This window comes from Hyaena hyaena, unplaced genomic scaffold (genome assembly GCF_003009895.1).
Source record: "Hyaena hyaena isolate Hyena2069 unplaced genomic scaffold, ASM300989v1 scaffold_894, whole genome shotgun sequence".
NCBI classification, from domain to species: Eukaryota; Metazoa; Chordata; class Mammalia; order Carnivora; family Hyaenidae; genus Hyaena; species Hyaena hyaena.
This window is the reverse complement of record NW_024081526.1, coordinates 39,888-63,745: the sequence shown is the minus strand read 5'-3', so window position 1 is coordinate 63,745 and position 23,858 is coordinate 39,888. Positions and strand designations below refer to the sequence as shown.

Here is a 23,858-nt window from a genome sequence, read left to right as displayed (position 1 = left end):
CCAGTAAGTTTCTTAAGAGTGGGGGGTAACAAATACGATTCCTCCTTTCTGTGACCCCAGCCATAACTAATCAATCATGCCCCTCTTTTCCACTAAACCTTAATTCAGCTTCAAGTTGATTTTTAACATGCTTTACATCAGTGGTTCCCAAAGTGCAGATACCACGTGATCACAACTTCATGAGGACTGCACAGGAAGCATCAGCATCACTTAGAAACTTGTTAGAAATGCAAATTCTTGGGTGCCACTCAAGACCTACTGAATCAGAATGCCCAGCGGGGAGCCGAAGTGGGGGGGTGGGGAGCGGCTGGCGATCTGTGTTTTTAACAAGCCCTCAAGGTGATCCTGATCCACAATGAAGTTTGATAGACATTGCTCCAGATCAATGATTCTTAATCCTAGCTGTATATTCAAATCACCCAGGGAAGATTTTAAGAATGCCTGAGCCCAGTCCCTACAGATTCTGAAAATGACCCGGGGTGGGGTAGCCTTCAAGTTGAAGAAACTCTCTGGATGATTTAACCTGTGGCCACGGCTGAGAATTACATTTTCACACAGTCACTATTAATCAATTAGAAGAGAGACTGCACCTATTTGCTATCCTTATTTCAGATCATCTAAAAGCATCCAAACCAAAATATAAACAGTGAAGATAATTTATAAACTTGGCAATTGTGATATACTATAGAAGATGCATAAAGTGTATAAAGTTGAAATTACGATGATAGATTACATAGCATGATAAAGATATGGTGCAGAAAAATAAATATAGAAATCAATTGTTTTATGTTGTCTATTCTGGGAAGAGTGAGCTCTGATTCTATGTTATTAGTTTGGTTCCTTAGACAAATATCTCTTGTGTGGAAGGAATGTAATTCTTTGAGCTATCAATGGTAGATAAGACCATCTGTTGTTGTTGTTGTTGTTATTATTATTGCTATAAACACCAAAGGATAAAGATAAAATTTTAAATGGAACATTACATTTTTATTATTACACAAAAAAGCATTATGACCAAACAGTGAAACAATGATGTTAAAAGAAGAAAAAGAGGGAATCAAGAAATATAGCTGCAGCCTTTTGGAATTTCATTAAATGATTCCCTTCCCTGCCTTCCCTCCCATCTCTTGATTGATCATCTCCTCCAGTTAGAGGACCAGGCAGGTTTCTCCTTTTTGGAGATTTCAAAAACAGTTAGGCCTAGGCTTACTTGTAATACTGTGATAAGCCACATAAAAGCAAGAAGTGACATAAAAGGAAGAAAGAGGAGCCCACTTGGGGCACAGAGAACTCTGTTTCCTTATTAAGAAGGAACACTTATGGGAATAATCTTTAACCTTGTGCTCTGGCCCAATTCAGCTGGACAAGAGCTACCCTGCACTGATCAAAGCCCAGCTGGTATCACCCACGTGGAAAGCTGAGATTGTTAGTGTCTCCACCCATCTGAGATCTTCAGAATAGAAAAGAGTACCAGTTCAAGAGACGTTCAGAGAGGGAAAAACAAAGCAAGAAAAGATCGCCAAGCCCCTATTGTTCTGGGACTCTCCAGAGGAAGGTGCCATGTTCGCCACCACAGAGGAAGCTTCTACGTCTTTACCTGGGACTTAGCAGATGCCCCTAGTTACTTTGCCTGGATTTACAATAAAAACCCATAGAATTTCTGTTCATGTAATTGAAGGGTAAACTTATTCCATGTTTCTTATTCATTTACACTTCAGTCATCACAATATTGATTTTTAAGAGTTATTTGAAGTATAAAAATCAAACAGAAAACTTACAGAATATTCTTAATAAAACTTAAATAAAGTCTGTTCCTCCATCCTCCAGCTTTGCCTGGAGAGCAGGGAGAAGGATTTGGGTCAGAGTAAAGAGATAAACTTAAATAAGAAGGAGACTATCAAACTACTGCGTTCAAAGCAAAACTCAATGTTGTCAAATATTTTTAACTCTGTCCTGGTGACAGTTGGAATCATCTGGCATCTCTTTGGCAAATTAATTGCTAAGCAAGGAGATTGGAAAAGTGAAGATATGGAGAAAAACAGAAAGGTAAAATAGGGCGGCCCATTCTAAGTGAATAGGTCAAGTTACAAGGAATGACACCATGACATGGCTGAACAAATTACATGAAGAGCTTGAATTGCAGACTTGAGGTACGTCCAGGTGTGTCAATAGAAGTTTCTCCAGATATGGTTTCTCCTTTCCTCAGAGAAGCATCCCTGAGTGTTCTGGCTTAATGAAACAAAGCAAAGCTGGGAGGGACTTCTCTGAAGGAGTCGGATCCTTCCAAAGTCGGATTGAGCTCAGTGAGCCATTCACATTTCCCAGGAAAATCAAGCCAATTCTCCACTGGACCATTTTGGAATAAAATGGAGAAGATTTGTCTGAAAACATCAGAGCAGGCAGTGCAAAGTCAAATGCCTTTGGGGCCACCCAGGTAACAGGAATGTGTGCACTGTCAGGCCAAGAGGGTGGGAGGTAGGGGGGTTTGTGATGAACCAGAGAACGTACACCCCACCTAAAGACATTTGGGCTCAAAGTTGAAAAAACAAAAAACAAACAACAACAACAAAAAAACCCACTGTGTCTGGCCAAACAAAACACATCTGTGTGCTGATTACACCTGAAAGACTTCCTATTTGTGACTTCTGCTATAGAGAAAGGGTCTAGACCATGAGTCAGTAACAGCTAGGCATCCTGCTTTTGAAAATGAAAAGGGGGTCATTGTCTCCACCCCCAAGTCTCCTCAAATTCAGGAAACACTGCTGCTCTCTGGGCTCCCCCTTTTCTCCTTCTCTCTTACTCCTTAACCTCTCTGCTCCAAGGTGAAGTCCCAGTTCTGTACTTCCTTGAAACGTAGGCTGGGTAGCTGATTCCAAAGGAGCCAGATGGGCCCAGAAACTTGTTGCTGACACCCTATAACTGCAAACTCTACTGGAAAATCCGGGGCAACTTATCCTCACTCTTCAGAAAATGCTGGCATTAGCATTAAGGGCCATATTTTGAAGGTCATAGCTGCTTCTTCCAGCAGAAGTCCAGGCAACTTCAAACTGCAAAAAGGGAAGATTCCAATATTTTTAAAATATTTAAAAACCACTAATTTAGTCTAATTCTCTCATTTTACAATGATGTTAACTGATGGAGGGCTCAGACCAAATAATCAAGTTTTCAGTTCTTGTCCACAGTACTCCTTCTCACCATAAAAGTTCTTGATTTGTTTGGAGTCTATGTACCAATGTCAGGATCACAGAAAGATCTTCTTAAGAAGCCGAACTGTCATAAGTCCCAACGTAAGTCAGACAGAAAAGTGTCAGGGTCTACTCCAAGAGGAGGAGTTGAAGAGGAGCAATCGCTAAGGAGAGCCACAGCTAGACCAGTTTCCCCAGTAAACAGGCCAGTGGGCAGAGGGGGCAGCTGCAGAGAAGCTGAGCTTATCTCCCTCTACTCCTTCCCTTCTGTAAAATCACCTATGGGTCCTTTGTAAAGCTATCCCTGCATTTAATCAGCTGTCACCTATAGAAAAACAGATCACCATATCCTGATGATCATTTCCATCTCTGGAATGTCTCTGACTATAGTACACCCTTCCTAAACCTCTAATGATCCCACCTGTGTGGTCACCAAGCTCACTACAGACCTGAACCTGGGCCCTTCCCTTGGTGTCCCCTGCAATAGCGGGCTGCAGATCAGTGCTTTGGTCTGAAGGGTGCTCTGTGGAATGAAACAAAGGAGGAACTTACCAAAGTTATGCTGCCATGCCTGAATGAGTTACAAAAGTAGATGACACCACGTGGCTAGGGAAACCCACATTTGTCTTACAGTTTGAGGCTCCAAGGCGATAAATCTCACCAACAGATTTGGTGCTTATTTTTAAGATTTAATACAGTGTGGTTGGAAAGGGCATACTTGTAGAAAACAGGAGAATTGGTAACCGTCCTGGTTAGACTCCCTACTAGCTTGGTGACCTTGGTAATTCAGGTAACCTCTGTCTCATTGATTGCAGTTATCAAATAGGGAGCTGGGTGACAAAAAGAGGTCTTAAGTGCACCAGCCCAGGGCTGCTGGTTTGACAACTGGATGCCTTTCCAATTTCCTTTTCAGTTGTACCACCAGGAAAGTAAAAGGAGGGACATGGTCGCCTCCTTCCTTCCACATCACTCGGCCGCAAGAGGTCTGTCCTTTCCTTCCATCTTGTAGCCCCATTCATTAAGTGTTGTGGCTTGACAACTAAAAACACCATCAGGGAAAAGAGAGACTACACATTCCACTTGGTTGAGGACTATCACAATTGCAGCCTTTCATTGTCCAGTTAGCTTAGCTCCTGTTGATAAACACCTAAATACCTCTCTACCAAAACAGCTCATGCCTTGGGTGGAAAAACACTGAAGAGTTTATCTTGGCTGTCACGTCTCCATGATGGGTTGAAGATGTCCCACCATCTCAGACTACCTCAGGTATCTGAAGATGGCTGGTTCTTTACAGTTGGGTCCCTTGGCTCTAGAAAAAAACCACACTGGCAGCAGAGTCCCTCCTTCCCTCAGAGGAGACCTTCTTCAGGCTTTGCCTTGAGGCAGTCAACTAATTCTGTCCCATCTCCTTTCTCCCTGACCTGTGATGTAAACCTTGTTCCCTCTCATTCTGCACCTTCCTTCTGACTCTGGCCTTTTAAAATTTGCTGGAGTACTTCTAGATATACCATATGAGAATATTTGGGCTCTCTGACCTTTCGTCTTTTTTATTTCCTCAAATGGGATTTTTTTTCCATCCTCTCCTTCTCTCTGTGTCTGAGTGACTCTCCTACCTTGAGCATGACCTTCCCACACCAGGCTTGGTGTGGGAAGGTCACACAACTTTCAAATGAGCATCCTTAGAATGCTCTGAGGAGGTCCAGTAAACCCATTTTAAGCAATATTGGCTGCCTTAGACTATACTTAAAGAGATACAGTCTCTAATCTCATAGGGCTCACATTATAATTAATACAGAGAGTAAGAATAAAAAAGAAATAACATGTAAAAACACCCTGAAACGTTTAAGGGGGTGAGCCAGGTAGACTAGAGTCCCCAATATTCCTGTCTATCTACAACCTCAGAATGTGACCTTACTTGGAAATAAGATCTTGTAGATGTAACTGGTTTAAGATGAGGTCATACTGGATTAAGGTGGGTCATCAGTCCAATGACTAGTGTCTTTATAAGAAGGCCATGTGAAGATATAGGCATAGGGAGAATGCATATGGTAATGACAGCTAAGAGTGGAGCGATGGGTGTCTAAGTCAAAGACTGCCAAGCATCATCAGGAACCACCAGAAGCTAGGAGAGGCATGGAAAGAACTTTCCCTCAGAGACTCCAGTAGAAACCAATGTTGCTGATTCTGGACCTCCAGCCTCCTGAACTGTGAGAGAATATGTTTTTGTTGTTTTATGCTACAAGGTTTTGGGTAATTTGTTATGTTAGCCCTAGGAAACTAACGTAAAGAGGGAAAGCTGACTGATGCTAAGAAATAGAAGAAAAAAATCAGGTACCTGTATTCATCTCGATTTGGCCGGGGTTGGCGGTGGGGTGGGGGGTTGGGCATTAAGACAAGGACTTAGGAAAATGTCTATTATTTTCATTTAACAAACACAAATATGGATTATTATGTGCCATGCAGTGTTCTAAGGCCCTTTACAAAAATTAACTCACTAATCCTCACAGTAACTCTAAGAGGAGGCCACTATTATTCCCATTTTACAGGTAAGGAAACTGAGGTCCAGGGAGGTTAAATGACTTGCTCAAGAGTCATACACATAGCTGGAAGGTGGCAGAGCCAGGAATCGAACCCAAACAGTTTCATCCTGAAGTCTGAATTCCTAAATATTACACAGTGCAGCTCCATTAATGTAAACATTTAAAAATCATTAACCTCTCCTCTTATTTCTTCCTTTACAAGTGGGAGTTCTCTCTTTCACATGTCTGTGCCTCTAAGGTCCCACAGATTAGCAGCTATGGAGGAGGCTGTGGCCTAGACTGGCATTTGATGGCCTACCCAGAGGACAGACCCAGGAGCATGGTTTCTAGTTGGGGCACTGTCCAGCTCAATTTCTTGGTTGGGGATCTAGGCTGGGTAAGCCTTCCTGCTCTCATAATGGACCTGGCAAACAGTGCCTACTGTATCTGGCAGAGAAGGCGCATGTAGATGAGGCACAAAAGCCCTACCTTCCCCTCCTAAGCGCTGCGGGCCAATTGCACAAGGGGCCTGTGTCATTTCTGGCTGGAGTGACAGCTGGTCAGCAGCCATCTTTCCAGAACATAAAGAGGCCAACTTGTGGGAGGTCTGACAGGCAAATGCCACCAAAAGCAGCACTGAGAAAGTAAAATTCTTTTCTCAAAGAAGAGAATCTCATTGACAGATTTTTTTAAACAGCCACATCAGAAACCCTGGTCTCCCCATAAAACAATTCTGGTAATTTCAGGCCTAAGAGATCATTTTCCACTTTGATTCTCTAGCACTTAATTCCAGTCATTATCCCAGTCAAACTTTGACTGTGTTCAAAGAAAAGTCTTGTCTTGTAATTGCTTTCCTCTAACTTGGAAACTAAGGAGGAAGGTTATCCCTTATCCTAGAGATCAGTTTCTTGTCTGCCCTGAAACATCACTGCTTGGGGAATTCCCCCGACCTTCAAGCATCCAGGGACGGTCACTCTGTTCTCTGACTCCCAGCAGCCTTCGATGGGATTTACTTCGTATAGTTTATGTCCCACCTGCTTCCAAAAATAGATTGGAGGAAGCTTCATAGATTGTTGTGGTTGTGTTAGTTGGCTCTGGCTTAGTACTCCTCATAAGCCTGGGGCAGATGTGTCCTTCCTGGTTCCATCTGAGACCGTTTCTCCCACCTCCTTTTTAAAACATTTTCAGAGTAATTTTAGATTTAGAGCAAAACTGTGGGGGAAGGCACAGAGATTTCCCCATATTCCTCGCTCCCACACATGCATCTACTCTCAACGGTTCCCACCAGAGTGATACATTTGCTACCTATATTGACACTCCTTCATTGCCCAAAATCCATAGTTTACATTATGGTTTACTCTTGGTGTTGTACATCCTATGGGTTTGGACAACAAATGACATATATCCATCATTATGGTGTCATATGGTATCTTCACTGGCCTAAAAATCCTCTGGGCTCTGCCTACTAACCTCCTCCTACATCCCTGGCAACCACTGATCATTTTTACTGTCTCCATAGTTTTGTTTTTACCAGAGTGTCGTATATTTGGAATCATACAGTACAGAGTCTTTTCATACTGGCTTTCACCTTGTAATATGCATTTAAGTTTCCTTCATGCCTTTTCGTGGCTTAATAGTTCATTTCTTTTTAGCATTGAATAATTTTCACTGTCTGGACGTACTACAGTTCATTTATCCATTTGCCCACTGAAGCACATCTTGGTGGCTTCCAAGTTTTGGCAATTATGAGTAAAGCTGCCTCGAACATCTGTGTACAGGTTTCTGTGTGGATGAAGTTTTCAGTTCCTCTGGGTGAATACCAAAGAGCATGATCACTGGATCATATGGTAAGAGTATGTTTACTTTTATAAGAAATCGCCATGTGGTCTTGCAAAGTAGCTGCACCATTTTGTAGTCCTACCAGCAACGTATGAGGCACCTGTTCCACAGCCATAAATAACATGTTAGGAAAAATAAGTATTACTGTTTGTTAATCAAGAAGGAAATAACTCCCACCTCTAGGATCATTCCAGTTTATACAGCTCTCGTTTCCCATAAATCAAAGTTATTTACTTTCCTATAAGTCTTTCCTAAAAAGATAAAGTTCTGGATGTTTATAACAGCTTTATTCACAGTCACCAATAACTAGAAACAAAAATCATCTAGCTGGTAATTGGCAAAATTGTGGCATATCCATACTCTGGAATTCTGCGTAGCAATGAAAAGGCACAAATTAGTGTTAAATGCACCAACACCGATGAATTACAAAAGCATTATGCTAAGTGAAAGAAGCAGACGCAAAAGTCTATGTACTATATTACTCCATTTCAATGACATTTTGGAAAAGGCATAATTATAGGGACAGAAAACCCACTGGTGGTCACCAGGAGCTAAGGGTGCGGGAGGGATGGTGATAGAAGGGGCATGAGAGAACTTTTTGGTAATTGTTTTTTCTTGATTGTGGAGGGGGTTACCTGACTGTGTGTGTTCATTCAATTTTATCAAACCATTTGAGTTTCACTGTATATAATTTACACCTCAATAAATAGGACTTCTAAAAAATCACCAGAACTTAAAAATAAAAAGATAAAGTCTTCTCAAACTGATCGTTCCTGGAAAGCGGGATCCAATCACTTCTCACCCAGTAGGAGGAAAGAGTTTGGTGGGGAGAGCCTTGCTTGCTGACGAGGGATCCTTCAGAGCCATTTGTATCATTGACCATAGCTGGTTTTGACACTAAGTACTTGGCTCAGAGTCTATGAAATTAGCAGGCTCTGGTTGCTTGTACATCTCAACCGTCACAACTTTATTGATGAGAATAGCTACCAGCTGTCACCTCTGCCTCCACCTCTGTGCTCAGTGATTTAGACTTCATGGCCACAGCAAATCAAGCCATGATCCTGCTATGGCTCTTCGTGTTGGGGTTTGAACTCCTAGCCAAATGGCTGTCGCTCAGCTGTTATGCTGCCAATCACCCGTCACTGTGGGTTAAGCATGATATGCACACTGAGATCCTCCAACTCCTTAGACATCTGAAAGGTGACTTGCTTTCCACACCAGCAGGCAGCAAATCTGGGTGATATTTAACTCCTGGAGTTTAGAATTTCTGACTTCATGGAAGGCGGTGAGGAGGGGACTTGCTATTTTACAGAACAAGTTACAGAAGGGCCTCAAACCAGTGAATGGGAAAATGATGTCAGGAACATACTACCTAAATCTTAACAGTTTTGAGGTGAATGAAAACATTTCTCTACACAAATGAATCAAGCTCTTGGCATGATGGAGCACAGCTCTTTAAAAAACAAAAACAAAACGACTTGAAATATTTCACATGATATTATTGCTTTTTAACTTTTTCCTGTTAGATGAACAAGCTTATGTTAAGCTTTGGAAAATTCTTTATTTTTATTTTTTTTATTTTAGAGAGAGAGAAAGAGAGAGAGAGAGCAGCACAGAAGTGGCGGAGGGGCAGAGAAAGAGAGGGAGAGAAAGAATCTCAAGCAGCCTTTGCACTCAGCTCCACACAGGGCTCGATCTCACACCTGTGAGATCATGACCTGAGCCAAAATCAAGAGTCAGATGCTTAACTGACTGAGCCACCCAGGGACCCTGGAAGATTCTCTCTTTTATAAAGGTTTTATTGTAACTGTATTTAAGACTTAACAGGCACTATTTTTTTTCTCCCAAAGTGAAAATAGTTTGATCTTTTTGAAGTTATAATATGCTCACCACTGAAGAGTACCATACAGACTGATTTTTTGTTCCCAAAAAAGGTCTTATTTAGGAAGGACAGAGAGGGAACTAACATTTACGGAATATCTACCATGTACCAGGTACCATGCAAGATGCTTTCCGTATATTGTTTGTAATCATCTTCATGACAGTCCTGAGAATTAAGCATTAATGAGTCCCATTTTATAAGTGAGGAAACTTATAAGTTTCTCACTTATAAGACTCAGGAGTTAAGTACTTTTCCCCATACTATATGACAAATTATAGCATAGCTGGGAATTAAAGTCAATTGTTTTTGTTTGCTTAATTTTCTTTCCTTTTTCTTAAAGTTTGAGTATAGTGGACTTACGATGTTATAGAAGTTTCAGGTGTACAACACAGTGATTCAACATCTCTGTACAATATGCTAGACTTGACACAACTGTAGGTACCATCTGTTACCATAAAACACTATTACAATACTATTGACTATATTCCCTGTGCTGTACCTTTATTCCCATGACTTAATCATTCTACACCTGAAAGCTGGTATCTCCCACTTTCCTTTATGCATTTTGCCCATAAACCTACTCCTCTTCCCTCTGGAAACCATCAGTTTGTTCTCTGTATTTAGAGGGTGATTCTACTTTTTTTTTTATTCATTTGTTTTGTTTTTTAGATTCCACATAGGAATGAAATCATATGGTATTTGTCTTTCTCAGTCTGGCTTGTTTCACTTAGCATAATAATCTCTAGGTCCATCTGTCTTGTTGCAAATGGCAAGATCTTGTCCTTTTTATGGCTGCATAATATTCTATTATATTGGAATATACACTGGAATATATTGTGTATATATACCACCTCTTTATCCGTTCATCTATCAAAGGACACTTAGGTTACTTCTATATCTTGGCTAATATAAATAATATTGCTGTAAACATAGGGGTGCATATATCTTTTTGAGTTGGTGTTTTCATTTTCTTTGGGCAAATACCCAGCAGTGGAATTATTGGATCATATGATATTTCTGTTTTTAATTTTTTGAGGAACTTCCATGCTGTTCTCTATGGTGGCTACACCAATTACATTCACACCAACACTGCACCAGATTTCCTTTTTCTCCATGCACTTCACCAACAGTTGTTATTTCTTGACTTCTTGATTTTAGCTATTCCAACAGGCATGAGGTGATATGTCATTGTGCTTTTGGTTTGCATTTCTCTGATGATTAGTGATGTTGAGCATCTTTTCATGTGTCTATTGGCCATCAGTATGTCTTCTTTCCATTGAGGTCCTCTGCCCATTTTTAAATCAGATTTTTGGGGTTTTTTTTCTGGTTAAAGTCAATTGTTTTATCTCCAAAGTCCACTTGCTTAGGTTGGTATATGAAACTCCTCTCAAAGCTTTGACTGGTACCCTATGTACATGTGCCATATCCAAGATGGAAACCAACCGTAGAGTGTGGTCTACTGGAAAGAGAACTGGGTGAAGACTCAGAAGAGGGCTTTGATACCAATTCTTAAGCTCACATAACACATAAGTGGACTTATATGTCATTTAAATTCTCTGTGCTTCTGTTTCACCTGTTGAGGGGAAAAATAAATCTGCCTTTCTACACACAGGAGTTCTTTGAGGAAAAGAAGTCCAGTCACTCTCGCCATAGCAGTTCATTTTTACCTCTAATGTTTCTTTACTAGTATGTGGGTATAGCCTCAATAACTACAATTCCATGTGAAAAAAAAAATTGAAAAAAATTAAAGACATTGAATAAAGGAAACTTGAGTGTGTTATTGATCATGATCATGTTGTTTCAGTCAAGGTTGAGGTGGTAAAGATGCCATTTTGGGCAGCACCTCTCTTTGCAGCCAGATTCTGGAACTCTATATGAGGTCCAGCATGGAGAAGTTGATTTGAAATTGGGAAGCACTCATGGACTTCCTCTGATATTTTAATCTTGAGTTGTACAGGGGCAGAATGCTGCACCCAAGGTTCATCTTGAGTTCTGTGCCACCTCAATATGATATCAGGCATAAGCAGACCTCAACCCCATGTTGGCTTTGCAGCTTTCTCTCTGTGCATTGGATGAATAGCACTCCTCCCTCTGGGCATTTAATTCTAACATAAACAATTATTTGATTTCATAGCAAAGGGCATTCCTTTGCATTCCAAGTTATTTCATGGCAAGAATTCTATTGTTTGTGCCCAAATGAGGTTTGGCAGAGGCCATTTCTTAACAGAAACCTGGAAGCTGCAGGTCAAGCCTTCTCTCTGCCATATATATATGTGCCAGAGATATATATGCCATATATATATATGGCAGAGATATATATATTTATATACACTATATTCCTCTAAGCCAAGCTTCAGGGGAGCTCTCTATATCCTGTCCTGTATGTCTTCCATGTCTCCGCACATGTCTCGCTCATACACATTTTCCCACGTAAAGCACAATGCTTATCCCCACAAACGTTTTCCTCCTCCAAAACTTTAAGCCTATAGCTGTCAGAAATCATCCTAACTTTTTACATACAGAGAGTTAGAGAAACCCAGGCAGTGTGCAGATGGACTGGGCAGGGTCCTTTGCATAAACCTGAAGGTATTCTGTCTTCTGTTAAACAAAGCTTTAGAAGGCAGTGGAGCAAGTGGGTATCTCATAGTTCATCTCAAGCCCAGATACACCAGTTAACACTTTCCTCTAGATGTCACTTTACTCTTGAATGGATATGACCTAAAACACTAGGAAAGGAGAGGTAGCTGGTTCCTGCCCAATGGTCAAGAAGAGTTTGGAAGCTGTCTTACTCACATTTTGAGGAAGCAAGCATTTGTGTGAAATAACCAGGAATCTAAGAGACAGAAATGGAGTGAGTGAAGAAATAATGGGATAGAGAGAGACTGGCAAAACAGCAATAAAAGAAGAGGAATATAGAGGGTGTACTTCTTCTCCTTCTGTTAGTTCAAAGTGGGCCTTGTCCTTCAATGGTACATTCACTTGACCTTCCTCTACTGTTTGGCTTGTGATCAATGATCTGCTTATACACAGCTTTGTCAGAATGAAAAATATCTACTGTGATCATTTTTACCTTCAAGAAACATGGGGTATTTCAATGTAAATCCTCAGCTATATTTTATAATGATTTTGGCTCTTTGTATTACACTGAAGTTTTACAGAATTTCTTCCCAATACACGTTGGCATAATATAGAGTACATGATTTATACAAACCCATCTCTCTAGGGGACAGGATATTTTATGGCCCTCTGTATTAGAGAATGAAAATTTGATGCCCAAAATCAAATCCCATCATTTACCATGGTAGCTCCAGCATGAAGTAGATACTTAACAATTAGTGAAGGAAGAAAGAAATTTCCAAATGTAAAATATAGTTACACACCTAGGGATATTTCCAGAAATCTCATTATAGAAAATTACTACAACCACCCAGTCACTGCCAATTCACCAACAGTGCTAAAGGAACCAACCTTTTTTTTTTTACATTTTTTTATTTATTATTGAGAGACAGAGAGAGACAGGGCGTGAACGGGGCAGGGGCAGAGAGAGGAGGAGACACAGAATCCGAAGCAGGCTCCAGGCTCTGAGCTGTCAGCACAGAGCCTGACACGGGGCTTGAACGTACAAATCATGAGATCATGACCTGAGCTGAAGTTGGATGCTTAACCGACTGAGCCACCCCGGCACCCCAGGAATCAACCTTTGAAAGTTAGAAAAGGCTAGGAGGAGGCCTTACTCTGAAAAATGTTTAGTTCGGTCAGTTTTGAATACTAAAAATTTCATTTTGTTATGAAGTAGGGTCAAGTTTCTAAAAGTAGTTAAACAGGTTCTGATAGGCTGTTGTCTCAAAATGTGTCCAGGTATGCTGGAACCTATCTGGACATGATGCTTGCTTTCCCTTCTGGAAGCAGCATTTAAAGCAACTCTCATTGGCCAGTGTCACACGATGCACCCAGCGGTTCCAGTTGAAGCCAGTTTAAATGCCTGTTCAGGGGCGCCTGGATGGCTGAGTGGATTAAGCGTTCCACTCTTGATTTTGGCTCAGGTCATGATCTCATGGCTAGTGAGATGAAGACCTACATCAGGCTCTGCGCCAAGGGCACAAAGCCTGCTTGGGATTCTCTCTCTGCCCCTCCCCTACTAGCATGTTCTCTCTCTCTCTCAAAAAATAAATAAATAAACTTTAAAAAATAAAATAAATTGCCTGTTCATAGGCTCAAGGAAGCCTAACCTTGGCAGAGTCATAGCTGACGCTCCAGAAAGCAGTCTCCCCAAAAGGCATCAGAAGGAGAAATGGCCATCATTTATCTGTGTTGTTGGAAGGGCAAAGGAGGGGAGTAAGTAGGAAGCTGATCAGAGGACAGTGAAAGGGAAAACAATTTCCACTGCACTGAAGCAATTAGATGAAAATATGCTGTAAACCAATGGGCTCTTCCTGCTTCTGGGGGGTGGGGGGAGAGCTGGAGTGGGGGCTGGAAGAGCCTACTCCTTCCGGAGACACTCTTTGAAATTCTGCTCCCAGCCCCTCGGGCTCCACTGTCACCTACTTGAGGCATTTCCCCTCCAAGATGGGAGGCCCACCACTTTGCGCTCATTTAAAAACCAGATCTTGAATTAGAGGAGCAATTTTAAAGCCAGTGCTTTCAAAAACTTAAAAGAATGATATTGTAGACCTTTTATGAATCCTCTACAGGTTGTGTGTTTTGATAGTATTTACTGAGGAATGTGTGCATTTTTATTTGACTAAATCTAGTTATATCCAATTTCTGACACTTAAGCGTTCATAAAAAAAATAGATTAGTAAGGGAATGACATTTAACTATTACTTTTTACTTAGAACACCCCATCTATCTGAAAACTAATACATGCAATCTTATCTTTCTGATTTAAAAAGAATTGTAATTTAAAATTTTTTGGTATTTAGAAGAATGTTTCCCATTGGCAAAAGCCTCTTATTAGCGTTAACTAATAAAAACACACAAAGCATGCCATTTCTCACTAAGATGACATTCAAAGTTGTTCCCCACCCTCTCCCCCAGAACAAAAAAAAAAAAAAAAAAAGGTGGGGGGGGGGATGATAAACTATACTTTTGCTTGGGATCCCTAGCTCTTTCTTCCTGAGATCCCTCACATCTCATAAAGGCCCTTTATTGTCGGTGCAATGTTATACACTTAGGAAATTGAGGCGTATGTACCTAGGGTATTTTTTTCGTTTGTTTTCTCTTCCAGCATTTGATCACTGACTGGTGAACTGTTTGGGCCCACAGAGATCTCTAGACCACCAGCTCATGTATTTGAAAGGCATCTGTTTATTTTGAAAATGCAAATGTGGCCTACCTCAAAGACTGACAAGCAAGAAATGACCCACTGAGCAAGGGGAGAGGTTTCCAGTCTGGAGCCCTGTCCCTCCCTCTACCATACCGAGATCACTCGCTGTCAAAACCACTTAAACAAGCTCCAGGAATCTGAGTGAAGGGCCCACAATTAAAATGAACAGGCTTGTGTGTGTGTGTGTGTGTGTGTGTGTGTGTGTGTGTGTGTGCGTGCGTGCGTGTCCTTCCCTCCTTCCAAGAATTAGCCAGGCAGATCATTTCTCACCTAGTGTAAAGTAATGATGAGGTCAGTTACAAAAGGACTCTGCACCTTTGAAATGGTGGCTCCTAGACCAAGGGCTGCCTGGAGGAGGGCCCTATAACAGGGACACTGGCCTCTAGTAGCAGCCCAGTCCTGGGGACAGATTCTCCGAGAAAGCCCAGGAAGGTTAATTCCCCGACTTTGATCTCTGTCAAGGCATACCAGCAAGAATTAATTTACATTTCAGATGAAAAAGGTTGACAGCATGAAAAGGCATCTTGTTTCTGGTATGTGAATGTGCCGTAATAGATCGGGAATTCTGAAAGGAAGTTCTGAGGAAGCTAAAGGGATAAGCTGTGCGGCTGCTTTTATTGGGAAGGAGATGAAAGGCAAACAAATTTCAATATGCGCTGCTCTGTAGCAACATGTAGGCCAAATGCTTCCTAAATTTCAAGGGCTGCTCTTTTAAAAATATATAACATATCTTTGCAACACTACAAAAAAAAAAATGCTATGGGCCAGAACTTGGAATACAAAGAAACACATTCCATAGAATCTATATTTCCAATGAAATGATTTGTTGAAAAAAAAAATTACAGAATAAGTTTCAAAAACAATCAGAATGGCTGTGCTATGATAACATCCCTAAGCCACTTCCCTGCAGGCTTCACAAGTAAGGGAACCACTACTTGGCGCTTGTTCTGCCCAGGAATATTCTCGTGGGGTGAAGAAGAGCTTGTAATAAGAAGATTATGTTTTGAGAAGAACACACCCGAAAACAGAGAAGTCAGAAGGAGCTGCTTTGCTTTTTAGATCAACACAACCATGCCTTCCGATATAAAGATACAGAAAACACTCTCAAGTAAAAAGAACTCCCAACACAACTGCAAATGCAATCACCCTCTCCATGCATCTTTCTGCTGACACAAAACCAGCACCTTGATGCCTGTGTTGGCTGAAGGCAAAGGAACTCTGCCTGCCACACGACTTCTAAGAGGGAGAGGTGGCTCGAGTCCCACTCTGAACGTCTTCATGTCTGCCCAAGCCTCTGGAGGGAGACACGGTTAATGGAAGTTCCTGATGCCACCTGATAAGGAGGAACACTAGTTGCCAGGCTACAAAAAAGGGGTGCCTGCAAAGCTTTAAAACAAAGAAATACCTTAAAGACGTATTCTCTCCAGTTCCACTAAACAAGATCATCCTTCCGTGGTACCTACCGCACAGGTACTCTACTGGAAATATGCAGTCATGACTGGCCTGATATGGTGATGAAGCAAACCTGTCTGTGTTTTCATGCAGACCTTACTCAGCAATAACAGAGTGCAAACAGGGAAGCCTCTGAAGATCATTTTCAGACACGGAAAATCTGACTTATGATCCTACAACCTGTACTCAGTGGATCAACGATAGATAATTCAAAGGTTGTATTTTAAAACATATGTTGGGCTTTGGGCCAAGCTGCAAGATCCCAAATCAGTCGAGGAGACTGTGGGGGTGGAGGAGGGTGTGGTGTGGTGAGTGGAGGTGGGCAACAGGGAGCAAATGCACTTTGAGTTGTCTTTCTTAAGCTGCAACTTCAATTGCATCCTTCTTCCTGAACTCTTTGAAGTCGTAGAGCTTAAAATTCCTAGGGGATGGTGTTAAAAGTTACACATTTGCATTTAAATGACACCCCGTTCCTTCCAAATATTTTTTTTTCTGAATGAAGATGTCTGGCCTCAAAGGTGGCCTAAGAGAGTTCTGAGAAGCGTCCTTGGAGCCAGGTCTGGACAGGGACCATCTCAGAAACGGTGCAGCTGTTTTACTTAGGAGTTTGGTTCAAGGCAACAGGCTCTATCCTTTGAGCCTGTAGAGTCCACTGGACTAGCCCCTTCTCTCTCATTCTGTCTCTACTGTCAGAGTTCCAAGCATGCTCTGGAGCCTACTTCTTCCAGAGCCTCAATCAGGTTATACAGCTTTCAAATGACGATGGAAACCCAGCCTGGCAGCCGCCATGAATATTACCATTTGCAGAAGAACAGAGCCACCCAGGAGCCAGGGAGAGGTCAGATGAGCCAGGAACCAGAGCTCAGAGTACTCACGTGGCCAGGCAAAGCTGAGCCACAGCTTACCCCAGGGTGGGGGTAGGACACAGAGGACACCCCTAGCCACATACAGGCCAGGGCGTGGGAAATTTCATTTGCCGGGGAAGTCCCTGAGCTGTTCTTATTGCTGTGATGCTGAAAGATGGGTCTTGCATATAATCAGAGAAGTTCCAAGGTTATTAGGCACCTTCCATACTTAACCACACTTTAGCCAGTACTCTTGTTTCACAGATGATGGCCGCGTGACTCCCAGAAGGAAAGGAATTTGTTCAGTTGCCAGTATGTGAAGCTGACTGTCCAATCTGCCTGTGTTCAACTGCTGACTCTGCTCCTGACTAGCCATGTGACCGTGGACAAGTTACTTCGCTTCTCCGTGCCACAGTTGCCCTCTCGGTAAACCAGGACTATGAGAGCACTTACTGCGTGCATCTCTCCACACGCATGGCAAGCAGTGAGTGGCCACTGTTAGCCCTGCCATCGTCACGCAGGGCTGTGTCAGAACAAGGACTAGAACCCCCACAAGGACTTTACCTCTTATTCCGGTGCTCCTGAATTCGTAACCTTTCAGCCTTCCTAAACTCATATGAACTTAATCACGGAATATTTTCAAGTGGACGCTATGAAAATGATGTTTTAATTACCTGCTTGAATAGGAACCGCAGACTCACTCCTTCTGTTGCTTATTTTCTTAAATTTCCTCCGAGCATCATATCCTCTCCAGGCTAAAAATATAAAACCATGTGCTGGGAATGACATTAATTTAAGAATGTGCCAGAGAATTGATATAAGCTGTTTTCCCTCCAATCTACTACCCCTCTACTCCTCCCTCCCGCTTTCTCACTGAACAAAATAAGCAGAGATACGTGAGCGATGCTGGGGAAGAGAGGCCTCTCTGTACTCTTAGCTCGGCCTCCAAGATGCTTCTCAGAAGGAGTTATTTTTACTCAGGCAGTGAGTTTCCAGAACACTCTGGATTCTACTTGTGAATCACTTGGGACCTCCATCTCAGCTGAGGTGCTTCCCTGTCATCCCAACCCGCAGAGGAAGCTCCATTTTCAGGACTTGGGGGTAGTTTGTTGTGATGGTGGGAACGAACTGTTCCGGAACAGCCTGACCTGTCCAGTTTTTTTATTGGGGGCAAGGGGGAGGTATGAACATGAAATTTGAAGGAGTGAAAAATAACAATGGGAGTCAAGGGGAATAGCACGACACATGCTTCTGGGGAGGGTGAACCACATGCCAAGAGCTGCTTCAGGAGAAGAAAATAGACGGCAGAAAGGCAAAAGGCAAGGAAATGGATGCGGATAAGAGAAAGGAAATTCCTGGGGGTGTGCTGGCTCCTGTAGAAAGACTGGGGCATTCAGCTGCCTACCAGGGCATGGCCACCTCGCCCTTCTGTCCCTCCCATTAGCATCACAGCCTTCTGTGGTGCTGAGTGTGGTCATGAAGTCCAGAGAGGACGACGTGATTCTGAGTTATGAGGACATGAGGGAAACTGTCCACTGTGTACAAGATCTGACGCTTTCATGCCCACTCATCAACAGTGCAGGAGCTCGGATGCTGTTTGTAACACAAATGACACACACATACATGTGCAAAGAGACACTGGATGGGCGTGGCGTATGAGAGGGCCTAGTGATTTATTCTCCAGGTTGAAAAGCTTTGCCTGTGCTAGAAAAGCCTTTGGGAAATGGCATTAGTGATTCTGATGCTGAGAACGTGGTGATGGGCCTCAGGTGTGTAGTACACATCAGTCATCTGGGAGAAGGGGCACATGCCTGTGTGATCTGGGTTTTCCCTCGGCCGCTTCACACCACCTCTACCTTGCCACTCATCACGGTGTGTTGTGATGGCTTGTTTGCTTATGTGGAGGTGAGAGACCACAGCAGTCTTGCTCATGGCTAGATTCCCAGCATCTAGCACAGGGCCTAGACTGCAACAGGCACTCAATAATATTTGCTGAAGCAAGGAAGAAAGGAAGCAAGAAGGGAAGGGAAGGTACGAGAAAAAGATGAAATGCCAAGACTCAGGACCATTTACCTGACTGGATGGCAATGGCCCCCTTCTCTCTCTTCTCTCTGACTCGTCTGTATCTCCTGGCTCCAAGCCACCCCTTGGCATATGCTTGCAGCACAACCACTCTGCCTATGACTTCTCGTAGCAGCAAATTCAACTGCTCGACGTGGTAGTATTTAAGAAAAACCTGAAATGAGATATTACTTTTAGCATTACATATAGGCTCCTAAACAGAGATCCAGTCTACTCAAGAGTATTATTAATAAAAATACTAAAACCATTATCTAAATAAAGTTTACAGTGACTTGTTTTATGCTAATATTACTGACTGCTTGGGAGTAAACACATTCTTTTCCCTTCTAAGGTTGAGCCAATTCTTGATTATTGATGTGAACAGTGAGATTAATGGGGTTTAGGAGATCCTAAATGTTCTCCAAATCTGCCTCATATCTGCCAGGAGTTCTATATTCTCAATTTGATTTTTACTATCTATCTCCACAGCCCTTGATGGAGGCACTAACCACCAGAACTGACCCATGGCCAGTAGTGGACGTTTGGGAGAAGGACGTACAGGGCCCACAGTGATCTAAGTCCCGCTGAGGAGCAACTGTGTGGTCAGGCTGCCACTAGCTTTGTAGGACAATTCAGAATGGATCACGAAAACCTGGGATGCAGCGACAGGATGTTCCAAATGAAAAGCTATACACATTGAGGCTACTAATCAGGGTGCACAGTAAAACAACACAACAAGAGTCTAATGAAAAATGGACAAAACTGTAAAAGATACTTATTATGGTCACTAATAAGATTTGTCTATTTCCACGAGGTGCTAGGATAAGCAGCATTTAAATTAGAGGGACATTTTTAAATGAGCTCAACGTTCTCATTCTAGAAATATTACAGGGTTCTCTCAAATTACATGTTGAACGGGAGGCAAAGCTTCCTCTTCTTGTCCAGAGGCCCAAGGACCATTCCTGACCCAGGATCAGCAAAGATCACCGTTAGGCTGGGGTCTTGCCTGCTAAGCCGCACAGCTTACAGAGCCAGTCATATCACTGGGGACAAGAGACAAAGGTACAGAGTAGAGCATCACAGGTGACAGTGTGAACAATAAGGAGAGAACTACCTTTGTTTTTCCCAGCACCCAGTGATCTAATCTGGACTTTTCCAAGATAGCAACACAGCTCTCTTTGCTAGCAACAGGTGTTTCATGGGCTTTGAATGCTAAGTAGTAATACCTACAAAATAAAAAAGTAAAATAAAACATTTTTAGTTATCATTTGATATAGTACAGTAGATATACTCTGGACCCACTGTCGTGCTTTGGTTTTTGACAGTAAATATTTCTTGAGCACAAATAAAAGTATACTAGGTAGTGAGAGGTATACAACTTATGCTTATTAACTTAGCTCTTACTTGCTTTTAAATTTTCTGCTACATGTATTTCCCTTTTAATATTGCTTTATAATTCATATTCAGTGGAATACTTAGCATCTTTTGCATGGAAAATCAAAGTATCTAATCCGTTAAGAAAACTGAAGTTCAGAGACCTCTTCTAGGGAAAGTCATTATTTTAAATGTTAGCATTATTCTAATATAATTTGTAATCCCACTGTATAAATTCTGACTCTGCCTTGAAATGTCCTCTCTGAAGCAATTTGTAGATAGCAAAAATGATCATAGCCTAATACTACTGAATCAGTCAGCTGAGGTCCCATGTCTCTAAAGGTACAGAGTAGGCATATTTTTTAATACAATCACCAAAACCACATTTGTCTTCCTAAATTACTCATTTTAATTAACTTCCATACTTTCTGGTTGGATTCAAAGAACACCCACAAAAGGGTTTTATCCCTCTCCATTTCTTTATTCTCCCCACCCAAATACACACACACACACACACACACACACACACACACACACACACACACACAGGAATATTTTATCCTTTTAGAACACCTTACCTTAGTTTTTCTTTAAAAATTTTCCAACATCTTTTCTCTGCTCTTTGCTGCCATCTATAATTAAATTCAACCCCTTAGAACTTTAATTTCCTTGTCAAAGGATTTTCCTGCCAGTCCTCAGACAAGGTTGATCTGTTATTTTGGGAATTACTATACTTTTAAATATAGGGCAGTTTTTACTTTTTAAGAAAAATTGCCCAAATGCAAAATATGACCCTTTTTCTTGCCAAATATTCCACATCTTTCTGTTTATGGAAAAATAAACATACCTGATTAGCACTTGGATCATTTAACTTTATCTTTGTGCTACAAGACTGTTTTACAAGTTAGGATATAATGCTGAATTTGCTGGAAAAAATTTGCATTCAGAGATCCTGGGGATATTTCCAAGGCTCTGAGCCTCTGTTTCTACTACTAGGAAGGAGAGGCAGTGCTCTCACAGAACCCCTGAATGGTGGTCAGGACCATGCTAGGTCATTTAGCCAAGTCCATAAACCTGCTCATAGAAGATGTTTTCTGGGGCCACGTGGGAGGAGGGACAGCTGGGAATCAGGCTTAGGGTGACAGGGGCAGCTCATGGCATTAGCACATTAGCTTTAGTTTCTCAAGGACTATAGTTTCAGTCATGGCTTCTCTGACCAGGCTCCAGCCAAAGCAAAGGACTGTGTGCTGGAATACATACGGATGGTGGGAACAGATGGCAAATCTGTGTCGGTGAATGTGTAGGGAAAGCTGAAGTACAAACAGCTTACGGTATAGGAGTCAGTGGTAAAACCAGAATTTCCGACACTCTTTCCATTAGGCCTGGCCATTTATAACATAAACAACTCTGGCTTTAATCCGCCCAGGCTTAATACTACTAATGATGATGTATTTAAGGAGAATCTAATGAATGATCAGTCCATGCGAGATATGAGAAGAATGTAAGGTATGTTCCAGCTCTCCAATCAAGGATTTATATTTGTTTTCCAGGCATCTATAGATGGTTCCTAGCAGTTTCTAATTTTCAAATAGGCAGAATGAATCCTGAACTAGCATAAATATTAGAACTTAATTTTGATTTCTGGTCCTTCAACCCAATCTCTTAATTTATTATGATGATAATATTCATATTTGGCTTGGTTCAGAAAGGGATGGGTAACAGTACTGCAAAGAAGTGAAGGTTTCAGAAAAATACTGAAAAAACATATAAGTGATATGTCTGTAGTAATCAGGTCAGATAAGTACAATGTATTTCCTCCATGGAATGATTTTGGATTCTGGTAGGTACCATGGTAAAAAAGCACTCTGGCTGAGCTCCTGTGTACTTCAATATAAGGACAAAACAGAAAGGAGGCAATATAAAAAATTTGTCCACAAGAGGGGTCTTTTTTGGGAAGATTTATTCCATATACCCTTCCTGAAATGAGCAGGAGATATGCAATTACAAAATAGTAAGTATAAAGATCCTAAGGGTCTGGGTACTTGGGAGCATTAAGACCAGTTCTGCCCTGAACTATGTCTTGTAGGTAGAATTTATCTCTCAGATTGGAGTCTGAACACTGTGTTAAGAGTAAGAGAATCTCTGTTGGTTAACTGTAAATCACTTACTTCTCTGTACCTGAATTCCCACAGGTGGGAATGGGAACCAGATAAATGGTTCTAAACTCTTTTTTGGGGTAGTGGGTAGGGGCAGGAATCTAGGAAATCTGGTAAAAGGTATCCATATTTCTTCCTAGGAAAGTGTTCTTAATGCATCTCATACAAAGTCAAAAGGGCCACATGGCTCCTGTTGGCCCAAGTACTAAAGAGCCCTTTCCTGCTTTAGAACTCTATGGAAAGTGTTTTGACCTTATATTGAAGGTCTCATCTCATTAAAACATATATGCTGTTAAAATAGTAAATATCCAGTTGAAAAATATTTCTTCTCAAATATGTTATTTCGTTTTCTGCCTAAAATGGTATATGGAATGAAGACTCTTTAAGGAAGAGTTTTTAAATATAACAGGCTAAGCAGTTTGTAAAGTATTAGTAAAAGTTACAGGCAATTGGAGATACATCCTCCTGTGTTTATATTATACAATCATAAGCTGGAAGTATCTGTAAGGTACTAGGATATATTAGTTTTCTATTGCTACACAACAAATTACTCTAAAATTTAATGTCTTAGAACAGACATTTGTCATCATACAGTTTGTCAGGGTCTGGAATTTAGGAGCAGTTTACCTGGGCAATTCTGGCCCAGGGTCTCTCATGAGATTACAGTCAAGATCCCGGCCAGGGGTGCAGTCATCTACAGGCTTGCCTAGGGCCATGTGATTTATTTTCAAGGTGGTGCACTCACATGGCTGATGGTAGAAAACCTCAGTTCCCTACTGTCTGTTGGCAGGAGGCCTCAGTTCCCTCCCACACGGGCCTCTTCAGAGGACAGCCTGAGAATCTTTATAACATAGAAAATGGTTCCCCTCAGAAGCAGGGGTCCCAGAGAGACTGAGAGAGAACCCCTAATGCCTTTAATGACCAAGGCCTAGAAGTGACATTCTATCACTTCTTTCATCTTCTATGCAATTAGAAACAAGTCATGTAAGACCAGACCATATTCAATGAGACAGAAATTAAGTTCTACCTCTTGAAGGTAAGATTATCAAGTAATTTATGGATATGTTTTTAAGCCAGCACAAAGAATCTCTCTAGATCATTAAATATCTTCCTGACATAGAAAACTATTCTTGGTGAGATGAAATGACTAGTCCAAAAGGACAGCAAGTAAATGACAAAGGCTAAGATTATTTAAGTCTCTGAACCTCCATGTAACTGG

The 23,858-nt window shown here is 41.6% G+C and overlaps 1 protein-coding gene across 1 annotated transcript in view; it reads right to left on the bottom strand.

The window, feature by feature from the left end:
* The window catches only part of LOC120222591 (myosin-IIIb-like), a 146,397-nt gene extending 123,042 nt beyond the window's left edge, over positions 1-23,355 (bottom strand). Inside the window, exons 1-4 of the mRNA XM_039220474.1 lie at positions 23,267-23,355; positions 20,224-20,335; positions 19,122-19,284; positions 17,723-17,803 (exon numbers count right to left, since the gene is read on the bottom strand). Of these exons, the coding sequence (XP_039076405.1) occupies positions 17,723-17,803; positions 19,122-19,284; positions 20,224-20,335; positions 23,267-23,355 (445 nt within the window). The remainder of the gene's footprint in view (positions 1-17,722; positions 17,804-19,121; positions 19,285-20,223; positions 20,336-23,266) is intronic.
* Between the last annotated feature and the right edge of the window lie 503 nt (positions 23,356-23,858).